At 36.8% G+C, this 12,536-nt stretch overlaps 1 protein-coding gene across 6 annotated transcripts in view; it reads right to left on the reverse strand.

Annotated features, from left to right (window-relative positions):
* LOC112015201 (uncharacterized) overlaps positions 1-12,307 on the reverse strand; it is a 15,929-nt gene extending 3,622 nt beyond the window's left edge. The window contains exons 1-10 of one of the 6 annotated variants that reach the window (XM_065782296.1): positions 11,497-12,305; positions 10,379-10,636; positions 8,848-9,090; positions 8,526-8,675; positions 6,748-8,177; positions 5,794-5,873; positions 5,590-5,671; positions 5,385-5,510; positions 5,120-5,226; positions 30-251 (exon numbers count right to left, since the gene is read on the reverse strand). In XM_065782296.1, the coding sequence (XP_065638368.1) occupies positions 82-251; positions 5,120-5,226; positions 5,385-5,510; positions 5,590-5,671; positions 5,794-5,873; positions 6,748-8,177; positions 8,526-8,675; positions 8,848-9,090; positions 10,379-10,636; positions 11,497-11,937 (3,087 nt within the window). In that variant the 5' untranslated portion in view covers positions 11,938-12,305 and the 3' untranslated portion in view covers positions 30-81. Of the gene's footprint in view, positions 1-29; positions 252-5,119; positions 5,227-5,384; positions 5,511-5,589; positions 5,672-5,793; positions 5,874-6,747; positions 8,178-8,525; positions 8,676-8,847; positions 9,091-10,378; positions 10,637-11,496 lie in introns of those variants that run through there. The other 5 variants (XR_010632533.1, XR_002883185.2, XM_024047574.2 and 2 more) reach the window with 5 other exon arrangements.
* Between the last annotated feature and the right edge of the window lie 229 nt (positions 12,308-12,536).

Genomic DNA, 12,536 nt, shown 5'->3' on the forward strand with positions numbered 1-12,536 from the left:
TACTTAGCAATTTAGGTGAATGTGATGAATAAAACTAGCAAATGCTTATAAATGTAGGCCTCAAGGAAAGCTTTAGTAAATTCAAAAAGTTACCATCTCAGATATGTCAACGATGGAGCAATATGAATCAACTGAGAAATATGGAGGCAAAGATGAATCCATTGAAAGGGAGCTGAACTGCACAAGGTCCTCAATACAAAGAAGCAGATTGTCTCCAATGACAAACAATGATCTTGAATGCCATGATACCTCTGTTGCATGTGAGTAGAAAATTTAGCATTACCGTAGAACTTATGGTCATGTAAAAGTAATCATATATTTATAAAACTATTCAACAGATATCCTTTATTCCTCTTTTAAAAGTAGAACATAGGTTCAAAAATTTTAGAGCTGAGCACAATTCTTTCAACTTGGTGAAAAAGTAACAGCTCAGATCATGTACAAGAACTCTGTTCCTCCAATAAGTACATGCACACAAGTGACTGATATAGAACATTTCAAAAAATTTAGAGCTGAGTACAATTCTTTCAACTTGGTGAAAAAGCAACAGCTCAGATCATGTACAAGAACTCTGTTCCTTCGGTAAGTACATGCACACAAGTGAGCTGATATAGAACATTGTTGATGCTATACCTATTCAAGGGGTATCCATTTTATTCAAGAGATGGTAATTCCACATTCTGAATAAATTTTGGATACAAGCATCACTAAGCAACAAACCAACATTGAACATCATTAAAGTTTATCTTTGTTGGTGTTAGTTAAATTGTTTGCCTAGTTTAATTATTTATTTTTGTAACAAATCCATGGTAAATACTCAACAGCATTAAGATCTGACAACTAAATTTCAAATTTGGTCCATTTTTTTTAAGTGTAAAATAAAAATAAAATAAAAGCTCCAAAAGGTGCACTTTGAGTTTATCGAAAAAGCTTCATAAATCATGTAAATGCACCTCATTTTATAGGCAAAAAACACTAAGCTTGTAAGCTTTGTGCTTAAGCATGCTTTTACCAAAAATGATATCGTATACAAAAGGCATACACTAAGGGATTTCATCTTGAATTGATCTAGTAAAATCATCCATAACCAACAAAAAGAGAAATACTCGTTGATGAATTGTGATTGGAAACTCACTTGAAATGCTTATACTTGTTTTCACCCTAATTATATCCCTGTCACAAATATCCTTAATCATCACCTTAATACTTTAGAGCAACTTTCATTTCAAGAACTTACAAATAACCTCTCTAGGTATTATCTTCTTTTTTTTTATGAGTAAAAATGTTATATATACGAAAGGCTACTCTATGCATGAAGAACATAGAGCAAACCTAGAAAATACAAGAAAAAGAAAACAGAGAAAAAACAAAGAAGAAAACCAATCAACATATTAATTACAAAAAGAAAGAGAGCTAAGAAAAGAATGGAGAGAATCACTAGTCGTGAGTCCCCATGCCTGAGACCAATCAAAAAGTGTTCCACTAAAAGAAGCAAGCAATTGATCACCAGAACTATCCAAATCCTCAAAAGTCCGCTGATTCCATTCCTTCCAAATACACCAAAGGATGCACAATAGAACTAAATTCCAAATCTGAGACAATTGCTTCCCCAACCAATTCCATCAACCAAAAAGCAACTCTGGAATCGATCTAGGTATAACCCAAGACAAGCCAAAAGTTATAAAGACAAAGCTCCATAACCATAAGTCATCTCACAATGAAGAAGTAAGTGGTTTACCGTCTCTCCACAATGTCGGCACATAATACACCAGTCCACAAAAACCAATCTCCTCAATCGCAAGTTATCACCCTTAAGATCTTATTCCAAGCTACACACCAAACAAAAAAGGAAACTCGCCTAGGGACTTTTGCTTTCCATATAGCTTTCCAAGGAAAGGCAATTAAGGAGAGTCCCTTAATTTATTATAATATGATCGGATGTCAAAATCCCCATTAGGCTTCAACTTCCATCTCATCCGATCTCCCATAGCCATTGGAGGAGTATTAGTTCCCAATATATGAAGAAAATGCAGCCCTTCATCCATCTCCGCAATCATTAAATTCTCTAATAAAACGAACATCCCAACTTCTTCTATCCTCCGCCCCCTGCCTTGACAAAGAAGCTTCTACAGATACCTCCTTATCAATGGCAATAGCATACAGCCTTGGAAAAGCCAATTGAAAAGGTTGATCCCCCCCATACCACCCATCCTGCCAAAACCTCACTCTATTCCCCAACCCAACAACAAACTGACAATTTTTGCTAAAATCCTCCCATCCCATGCAAATACCTCTCCACAAACCACACCCATGAACTCCCCTACCCAGCTTTGAGCTCCATCTCCCCCATTCTTCCCCATATTTTGAAGCTACACCCTTCTCCATAACCGATCCTCTTCCTTCCCAAACCGCCACAACCTTTTCCCCAATAAGGCCTTATTGAAAGTAGTAAGTTTCCTTATCCCCAAACCATCATTGGCTATAGGCCACAAACTTTATCCCATCCTACCAAATGAGTCTTGCTATCACCCCATAGAAAATCCCTTTGCAACTTTTCAATTTTATTAGCCACATGAGTAGGAATTTTGAATAACGATAGAAAATAGGTAGGAAAACTAGATAGCATACTGTTGAGTTACATCAATCGACCCCTCTTAGACAAATACAACTTCTTCCACCCGGCTAGTTTCTGCTCACATTTTTCCAAAATAGGATTCCAAATTGAAGGGGAGTTATGTGAACCCCCAACGGCATACCAAGATAAGACATAGGCAACTCTCCAACTCTGCAACCCAAAATTTCAGCCAGGGCATGCACATTATCAACCTCCCCTATTGGAACCATTTCACTCTTATGCACATTAACCTTCAAACCTGTTAGCCTAAAAACTAAGTAACAACAACCGAATATGAAGAATTTGCTCCACATCCGCATCACAAAATAGGATAGTATCGTCTGCAAATAATAGATGTGTAACACATTCTCCACCACCCCTCCTACCCTCAACTTTAAAACCACGAATCAAGCCAGCTCCCTCCACTCTTCTCAACATCCTACTAAACACCTCCATCATAATCAAAAACAGCATAGGAGATAGCGGATCCCCTTGTCTTAAACCCCTCGAACTACCAAAAAAATCAACTGGGGACCCATTAATCAAAATAGAGAACTAAATTGTGGAGATACAAGTACGGATCCACTTAACCACTTCACTCCAAAGCCCATTCTATTCAACAAATTCAGCAAACCTCCCAGTTCACATGATCATAGGCTTTCTCAATATCAAGTTTACAAATGACTCCAGGAACCCTACTCTTCCCTCGGCTATCAACACACTCATTCGCAATAAGAACCGAGTCAAGAATTTGTCTCCCACCCACAAAGCTATTCTGAGTCTCAGAAATCAACTATCTAAAACCACTCTCAATCGATTTGCCAAAACCTTAGACAAGATTTTACACACTCCCCACCAAGCTAATAGATCGGAAATCTCTAATATTAGAGGCATCATTCTTTTTAGGAATTAATGCAATAAAGTAGCATTAAGGGATTTTTCAAACTTACAATGTTGAAAAAACTCTTCAAAGACCGCTAAGACGTCTTTCTCCACTACTCTCCAACAATGATGATAAAACGCCATAGTAAACCCATCCAGACCTGGAGCTTTTCCCCTTCCAAGTCATTTACAACTTGAAGTATCTCCTCTCTCTCAAACTTCCTTTCAAGCCAAACCCTCTCCATATCCCCAATACGATCAAATTCCAAACCCTCCACAAAAGGCCTCCACCCCTCAGTCTCCTTATACAAAGTTTTATAAAATTGTACTACCTGATTAGTTACCTCGGATTCCTCCTCAAAAACCACCCCATCCACCTCCAAAGTCCTCAGATGATTAAACCTTCTATGGAAGTTAGCCATTTTGTGAAAAAACTTGGTGTTATTATCCCCTTCCTTGATACATAACATCCTAGATTTTTGTCTCCAGGAAATTTCTTTCAAGGAAAGAAGATGCTCCACCTGGGACCTTAAAGCTACCCTATGACCTTTCTCCCATCAGTGAGACCAAAGTCCCCTTCCTTGGCGTCTAATTTTTTCAGCTCCTCCAAAAATTGTTTCTTTTGACGCTCTACATTACCAAACTCTTGGCGATTCCATTGCACAATGTCCTCTTTCAGAGCCTTCAATTTTTTTGCAAGCACGAAACTAGGTGTACCTACAAAAGAATGCCGATTCCACTGGAATTGAACTCTATCCACAAATCCCTCCGTCTTCAACCACATATTTTCAAATCTGAACGGACTTTTCCCCCTTGCCATTCCCCCTGCCTCCAAAAGGATTAGACTATGATCTGAGATAGGACGGGGTAAAATCCTTTGAATAACATCTGGGAAATGGTCCTCCCAATCTAGAGTGACCAAGGCTCTATTAATCCTAGACATCGCTAGTTGATCAGTACCACTTGACCATGTATAGCTACCTCCTTCCAAAGGCAAATCAACCAAGTTAAGATCCTCAATAAATTCAAAAAAAATTTCCATAGCCAAGGTCAAACGTGTCTCACCCTAATTTTTAGTGCAATCACACAGGAATTGAGACAGTTAAATTTCACTATTGTTTCATGTCTAAACCTATATTCTATCGCTCTCCCCCCGAGTTTCACAGTGAGAATCATAAACTTAATTCCAGTCATTTGTATAATTATGAATATCTTCTTCACTTTTGTACATAAGTATCAAAGTGTTTTTCCTCCATCACTAGACATTTTGTTTATGCTTAAGATCTTATTGAAAAGGCTTGTCAACCATCATATACCTACACCTCCAAGCACTTCCAAATTTCAGTGGGATCAGGTCCTCCAGCCTTTCCTGTTTTCATTCTCCTTAAATAATCATTTACATCCTCATTCTTCAAAGAAACCTTCTATTATTTCAAAAACAAATAATTTTAAATGCATTCCTTCATTATTTTTCTTTTTCAATGCTTCACATTATGTTCAATTTCCTTTTCTTGCACCAAGAAATTTTTTTTTTTTTTTTTTTCAGTTGAAGACTGAACTCTCACAACATGCTCGGACGTTAATATACAAATTATAACCAGGATGAAGAAGTGAGAACTTTACCTTCATTGTTGTTGTGCCAGAATAGCACCATAGAATATTGGAATATGCTCACTTTCAAACCTCCATATATTTGTTTCTCAAACAATTCAACCTGAACCTGCTCCAAACTGCCATTTAAATTTCCAAAACCAGTCTATCATAACAAAGAAAAGGAAATTTGTATATATAGCCTACTGACTTTGGAACTAAATAAATATAACAAAGAAATAGTACAGAGAGTAATGCCAAAGCAAGTTCCAAAACTAAACGTTTAGGCCAAAATCACCTTCTTAAAGAACAACTGTCATTTGCCTCATGTGGATCAAAAACTTTCAAGGTACTAAGTAATTGACTTGACTTCTGAATGCTTCTAGTAATAAACACGTATGCTGAACCTCTGTCAATGTACACCCTGTCTCAAACACAGAAAAAGAGAGTTTTTAGGAAAATGATTGGTTCTGGATTTACTAAAAGTACCAGAAATCACTAACCTCACAACCTGAAGTCCTAATCCTATTGACACCTCTCTGATATCTTCAACTTTATGGCAACCTAATAAGCTAATAATAGATCCTGCATAAAGCCACTTCAGCTGTCATTAGGTGGATATACAGCAGAAGAAATATCCCAAGTAATCATCATTAATAATAAAATCAATGAAATATACGCCTCCAGCAAAGACTTCATAACCCAACCTGACCCATCACCTGTGACTCCAATAAGCAGCACATAAAACTTGTTTTCACTGCTCAGTAACAGAACCACTTCTCCGCGTCTGGAACAATGAAAATGAATTAAACATGAAAAGGCAGACTTCATCTATAAATAATTAAAACATTAAATGTTTCTAAATATTGTTTAGTCTATTGGAAGTCCAAATAACAAACATAAAAAAATGGTATATGTAGCTTTAGAGAAACAATATCTTAGAGAACATGATCCAACCATGTATGAATAAGAGAACAGAGATCAGATTTGTTTAACTTTTTTATTTTTTGATAATTCAACAGTTGGAGGTGGGAGGATTTGAACTTTAGAGTCTCTACTAGAAACACTAAGAGGTGCCAACCAGTTAGAGCTACAAGACTTTTGGCAGATATCAAATTTGTTTAGTCCAATTCTATAATTTGACAGTTACAATGGGGAGGGGATTTGAACCTTGGATGTCTATGTTGGAAACGCTAGGAAGTACCAATTAATTGAGCTACAAGACTTTTGCAAATGTAACTATGTCTCGTTGATATTTAGAACTAAGTGATGGGGTGAATACAGCACTTAATATCACTCCACCAAGTTATGCTTTTCACAAGAAAATTCCAGAAGATTTTTTTTTATATATATAGATAACAAAAAAAAAATCATTACAAAGAGAATGTCTGATATTAACTTTTAAAATTCCAGTAGAAATAAATTATAACATACGTATTCCCAGGATCAGAAGTAGTAGGATTTATTCTCATAATAAAATATAACATGTTGAAATTTTTTTTGCGAAAATTTTAAACTAGTAGTCCAAGCAACATTAAAAAATCATTTGGCACATAATAACATAAGCGAAATTTCTTTTTTTCTTATGTTTGCAGGTGCTAAAAAATCCCTGTCACCCAATTCAGTTTTCCTATCATTCATTGTAATAGATAAATATTTACCTTTCTTTATATTTGGATTCTGGCTCAAGTACACAATCACATCGCAAATACTGCTGACAAGTCTCATGAATGCTGGAATCTGCAACATTTATATTGAAATAGTTCTCAATAAAATCATTGCCACCTGGTGATGAGCACCTAGATCCAGAAAAACTACTAGCATCGATTGTTGGGGCTCTGTTTCTGTTTGTCCACATCTGTTCCTCATGAGTAACTTCCTGAAGTTCACTCTGACATGAAATTTGTTTCCCTTGCTCAGGTTCCATATCAGCTCTAAGAAAATCCAGATTTCTATTTGATTCATGAGATGGTTCTGTTTTGCCAACCACATTATTCTCTGCTACTAGTGAAATAATCCTTTTCTTCATTTTCCTTTTTCCTTTCCTCTTCTCCAAATAATCTGCCTCTTGGTTGACAAAATGAGCAATTTCATCATCAAGAGCAACAGCAGGAAAATCTTCGCCATTTTCTCTCACATGGAAAATTTCATGTCTTTGATCACAATCCTTATTCTCGAAATCATTTGGAGATGAGTTTTCTTTAGCACTCCTATTCAGATAATTATCATTCGCAGACTTATCAAATTCTGGTATTGATTCACACGAATCATCATCACTACAGCTGGTATTACTATCAGATGATGCCACTGAATAGGACTCTGCAGATAGCTGCATAATTTCTTCAACTAAGTTGTGGCGACGATGAAGAATGTCCTCTTGATAATGAGGGGGTGATCCAGGGCAAGCAATGGTTGAATGAGACTCCGATATATCATCAATGGCTGATAATGGTGATACGCTGAGATTTTCAATCACTCTATGACCTCCTTGGATGCCAGTATCAGGGTGGGAAATTCTAGCTTGTGGAGAAATAATATTAATCCCTTCATGTGAATATGTTTTTAGATGCTCCTTGTTTGTATCCATTCTTCCCAAGCCAACTAGAGAATCCCCGCCACTAATCCCCAATAAACCAATTTGGCTAAAGTATGGATTGGCAGGCAAACCAGTAGATGTATCTGCAAAGGAATTATCAGATTCTAAAATATTTGTACTACTCTCATCTCCAGAAGCCTGAACAGAATCTGAGACATATCTTGAACTTTCACCAAGATATTTTTTGCTTGACCTTTTTTTCATATAATTTTCTTTTTCATTATGCAATGATGCCCCAATATCTTTACCTCTGTCCACAGAAGTCTCAGAAGCATGATCCATCCACTCCTTAAACTCACGCAACCAAAGAACAGAGCGCTCTTTCTTCATGAGTTCAACTCTATTCATCAAATCAACTATTTCAGCTTCATCTTCAGAGATGACAGTATCTGCCCTGCTTTGAATGTCAATGTCACATGATACAGACTCTTGGTCAGAAAATACACCTGTGCTCTCTTCTTCGCTCCCAATAGAAGCAAGACGAGATACCTTTCTCTGTAAAAAATAACACCACATTAAAACTAGTAAAGAGAAAACATAAGTAACTTAGTAACACAGAGTGCCAACAATAGCCATCATCATAATAATATTATTTAGGAAAAAGAAAGGGAAACATGCTAATTGCTAACAATTAAGGTCTAGGGAAAATGCACTTTAAATCATGAACTACCGTGTGGCAGGAGAATATGGCCAAGCATCACACTAAATTTTTTAACTAGGGTAAAAAGTAATCACCCAAATCTCATTGGGTCTTGCATGTAATTGATTTACATAGCTCCATATTAACTTTTTTATTATTATTTTATATAGGTATAGCTTCATATTAACTTCAAAACCACATACCCTTTTTGGGTTAATACTCCCCTCTTCTTTAGCATCAACTTTTGCAGGAGAATAAAATCCAAAGCTGGCAGGTCGCTTTTGCCTGCTGGCAACAATAATTTGCCGTTTCCAGAACTCTCTGGTGCTAATATTCTTGTCATCTAACTTCAACTAAACAGCATCCGACAGAAGAGGGAAAGAAACTGTAAGTTTAGCTGGGGCGTAAAATTGCAAGCCAAAAAAAAAAAAAAAAAACTTATTATGTAGTAGTCCCAACAAACATAATTAATCATAACTACATAACATAAAGTCCCAAAGAGTAAATATATATTAAATCACTTACTTTTTCTGGATACATGAAAAAGCTGAATACTTGTGCTCTATACCATCGGGCACAGCACAATGGATTTCCTTCCAACCATAAGCTTCGTAGAGATGGAAGGTCCGTTAGGAACTCTATGTCTGAAAAACTAGAAATTATATTGTACGAAACATCAAGTCCTTCAAGTGACTTCAAGTTCTCAATCCCATGCAATGAAGTTAGAGCATTGTTCCTCAAAACAAGTTTAACAATATGACATGATACCTGCATAGCCCAACAACATCAGAGTATGCATTCAAAGCTAATTACTAAATTAAAAATTTATAGCGAATTAAAATCTATTTGGCACTCAGTCTTTAAAGCATGCTGCTCAACATTCAATTTATATCAGCACTTTTTCCAAGCCAAAAATAAATATGTTTTTGTATAAATTTAGAATTTCAGATAAGTAAAACAATTTCCAACCTTGGGGTGATGTGATGTTGATGTGGAATAAGAGGGTTGTGGAAAAACTACATTACACAGTTGGAGCTTATTCCTTATCTTATTCAGGAGTGTGGAAGATGGCTTTGACTGGGTGCTTTCTGGTTTGTATAGCCCAGATCATAAGAAAAAGAACAAATCTGTTGGTGGAATTGAAAGAAGGGATGAATATATGGGAAGTTCCTTGGTGTGTGGCAGGAGATTTTAATGCTGTCCACTTTCCTGGTGAGAGGGTTGGAGCATACAGACTTACATTGGCTATGACAGAATTTCCAGATTATATTGGCTATACAAATCTGGTTTATTTTCCACTAATTAAGGTTCTTTCTGAAGGTCTAATAATCAGAACAAGCCTTCAAGGGCAAAACTTACATACAGTTTTTTAGGTGCAAAACATTAGGATCCCAATTAAACTCAAATACATGGTTGCACTGACTAATAAAGCACTAACAGTGTTTCCTTTTTTGATAATTTGATAATTGGGGGAGGGGAGATTTGAACCTTGATGTTTCTACAGTGCTAACCAATTGAGCTACAAGGCTCTTGGCAACAATGTTTTCTTTTCAAATGAGAATTTAATTCAGTAGAGCTATGTGTTTGAATTTAATTGGGGAGCCTAATATACTGAACCTAAGGAACTGTACCTAAGTTTTACCCTTCCTTCAATATCTCATCCACAGAATTCTTAATGATTTTTCCACTGTATTAGCCTTTTCTTTTCTGTTCACTCAAATTAAATAATCAGTAAGACTTCTGAATGCATTCAGCCAAAAAGGTTTGCAAATGGAAAAACTATTTGCAGCACCAATATTGAAAATTAAATGCTCAAGATGACATTCATATGAGCTAAAGCTTGCCCTCCAGTTTCTTATGGTGGGATAAAGCCATTTGAGCTAGAGCTTCTTGGCAAAACATTCCTTATCTTGTAAAAACTGTGCAATATATACAGTTATACATATGCGTGCACGAAAGCTCCCTAATTTATGGACAGCATTTTGAAGAAAGAATCAAAATAATGTACTTTCAGACTACTCTATTTTAACATGAGTCAACTACTTTAAGGAAGTACCTCAGTGAAGTATGAAATTGATCTTAGGTGATTAAAACCAAGATCCAAGTGCTTCAATTTGGCACACTTGCGAAGATTATCCACTTTTGCAAACTTGTTGCGACTAAGATCAAGTGTTTCCACAACAGGAAGAAGTTGCAAAGACTCATCCATGAGAACCAAGCCATTACACGCACAAGAAACAAATGACAACCGGTTCCATTGAGGAGAGTCCTTTATCTCAGCAATTCTACTCGCGAAGACATGCCGTAGAGCATCCTAAAAATTGTTCCAAATCAATTTCCATACAAAGCCAAACACCAAAAAGAACATTTTCAATTCAAAAACAGAGATTTCCATTCTAAACATACAAAACTGGAAGTATAACCACTCCAAATAAAAATAGGAAAAGAAGAAATTGCAAAAAATTTTCCTGAATCTCAATTTTTTTCCCCCTTACAGGAACCAATAAGGAAAATACAAGAAGAGAAAAATAAAATAAAAATCCATTTAATTTATCCCAACAATTCTACTCGCAAAAACATGCCATAGAGCAACCTAAATATCATTCCAAATCACATCATTCAATTTCTTCCATACCAAACAAAAGTCCAAAAAGAAAATGATAAATTCAGAAACGGAGATTTCCATTAAAAATGTATAAAACAATGATTGTTCCAAAAGCTTATGCGGTTATGAAACAATGAATTTAATCACTTAACCATTGTTCTAACTTCTAATAGTAAATTCAAACTGGCATTGAATTCAAGAACAAAAACAGTAACCGTTCCTTACAAAATTTAGGAAAAGTAGAAACTGCAAAAATTTCCAGAATCTCAATTTTCTTTCCCTTACAGAAACCAAAATGGAGAACACTAGAACAATAAAATTAAAAATCAAATCAAATCCATTCAATTTACATTAATTTCATTCCAGAGACACACTCAATAGTGAAAATTGAAAATGGAACTGTATAAATCAAAGAAAATGTTGAATTCAAAAAACAGAGATATTGAATTCACTATTAGAAAGAAACAGAAGAAGAAAAAAAAATCACTTAATTCACATAAATTTCTTCCCACAACCACACTCAAAACTGAAAATGCATTTCTACAAAGAGCTGAAAAACACAGACTCACAGTAGAATTGTGGCAAATGATCTTCTCCAAGGTGTGCCGAAGCTCCAACAATCCTCTAGCCGCTGAGCTGGACAAATCGCATCCTCTGAGCTCCAAAACCCTGAGCCTCCCAAACGGCAACAACGAGAGCGGCATAGGATCTCGCGAAGGCGGAGGCAACACCGAAACCACCTTCAACGACGGCAGCAGCCTTAAAATCCTCCGGAGCTGCTCGAGCGAGCGGTGGTCGCCGAGGTCCGACACGTAGGCGCGGAGATAGTCTACCGGCGCTCCGGCGAGCAAGCCTTCGAGCTCTCTCAGCGCCTCGAGCCGTGACTGCACGTAGTGCAAGCCCGTGGGGTTCACTTTGAGGACCACGGTGCCATCGAGTAACGGACCGACTTCGCTTTCAACGAACTTCACCAGCTTTTCTTGGTAGCGATCACCGGTGACGATCGCCATTGGAGAATCGAATTCGAGGTGCGAATTAGGGTTGGTTTCTATTGAGAGGAATACGACATCGTAATGAGGTGATGTGTATATATGCGTGAAGATGAATATACATACATGTGACTGTGTATGTATGTGATTTGAGAGAGAGAGAGAGTTAAAAGACGATGGAAGTGAGATTCGAATATGAAAGGGATTTTTATTAGAGAGAGAAAGGGGGTTTGGGAGGGATGGGCAAGAGAGAAACGGCCAATTCGGCCATGGCTCTGTGGAGAAAGACGGGGTAAGTCGTTTTTTTTGTTTTTATATATAATTTATTTTTATTTATTGGTTGGACTGAGATTGGAAGAGAAGGGAGGTGAAATAAATTGACGGTGGGTCTAATGATTGGGTTGGGTTGGAAATATGAAAGGGATTTTTATTAGAGAGAGAAAGGGGGTTTGGGAGGGATGGGCAAGAGAGAAACGGCCAATTCGGCCATGGCTCTGTGGAGAAAGACGGGGTAAGTCGTTTTTTTTGTTTTTATATATAATTTATTTTTATTTATTGGTTGGACTGAGATTGGAAGAGAAGGGAGGTGAAATAAATTGACGGTGGGTCTAATGATTGGG

This window comes from Quercus suber, unplaced genomic scaffold (genome assembly GCF_002906115.3).
Source record: "Quercus suber isolate HL8 unplaced genomic scaffold, Cork oak 2.0 scaffold_296, whole genome shotgun sequence".
Lineage (NCBI taxonomy): Eukaryota > Viridiplantae > Streptophyta > Magnoliopsida > Fagales > Fagaceae > Quercus > Quercus suber.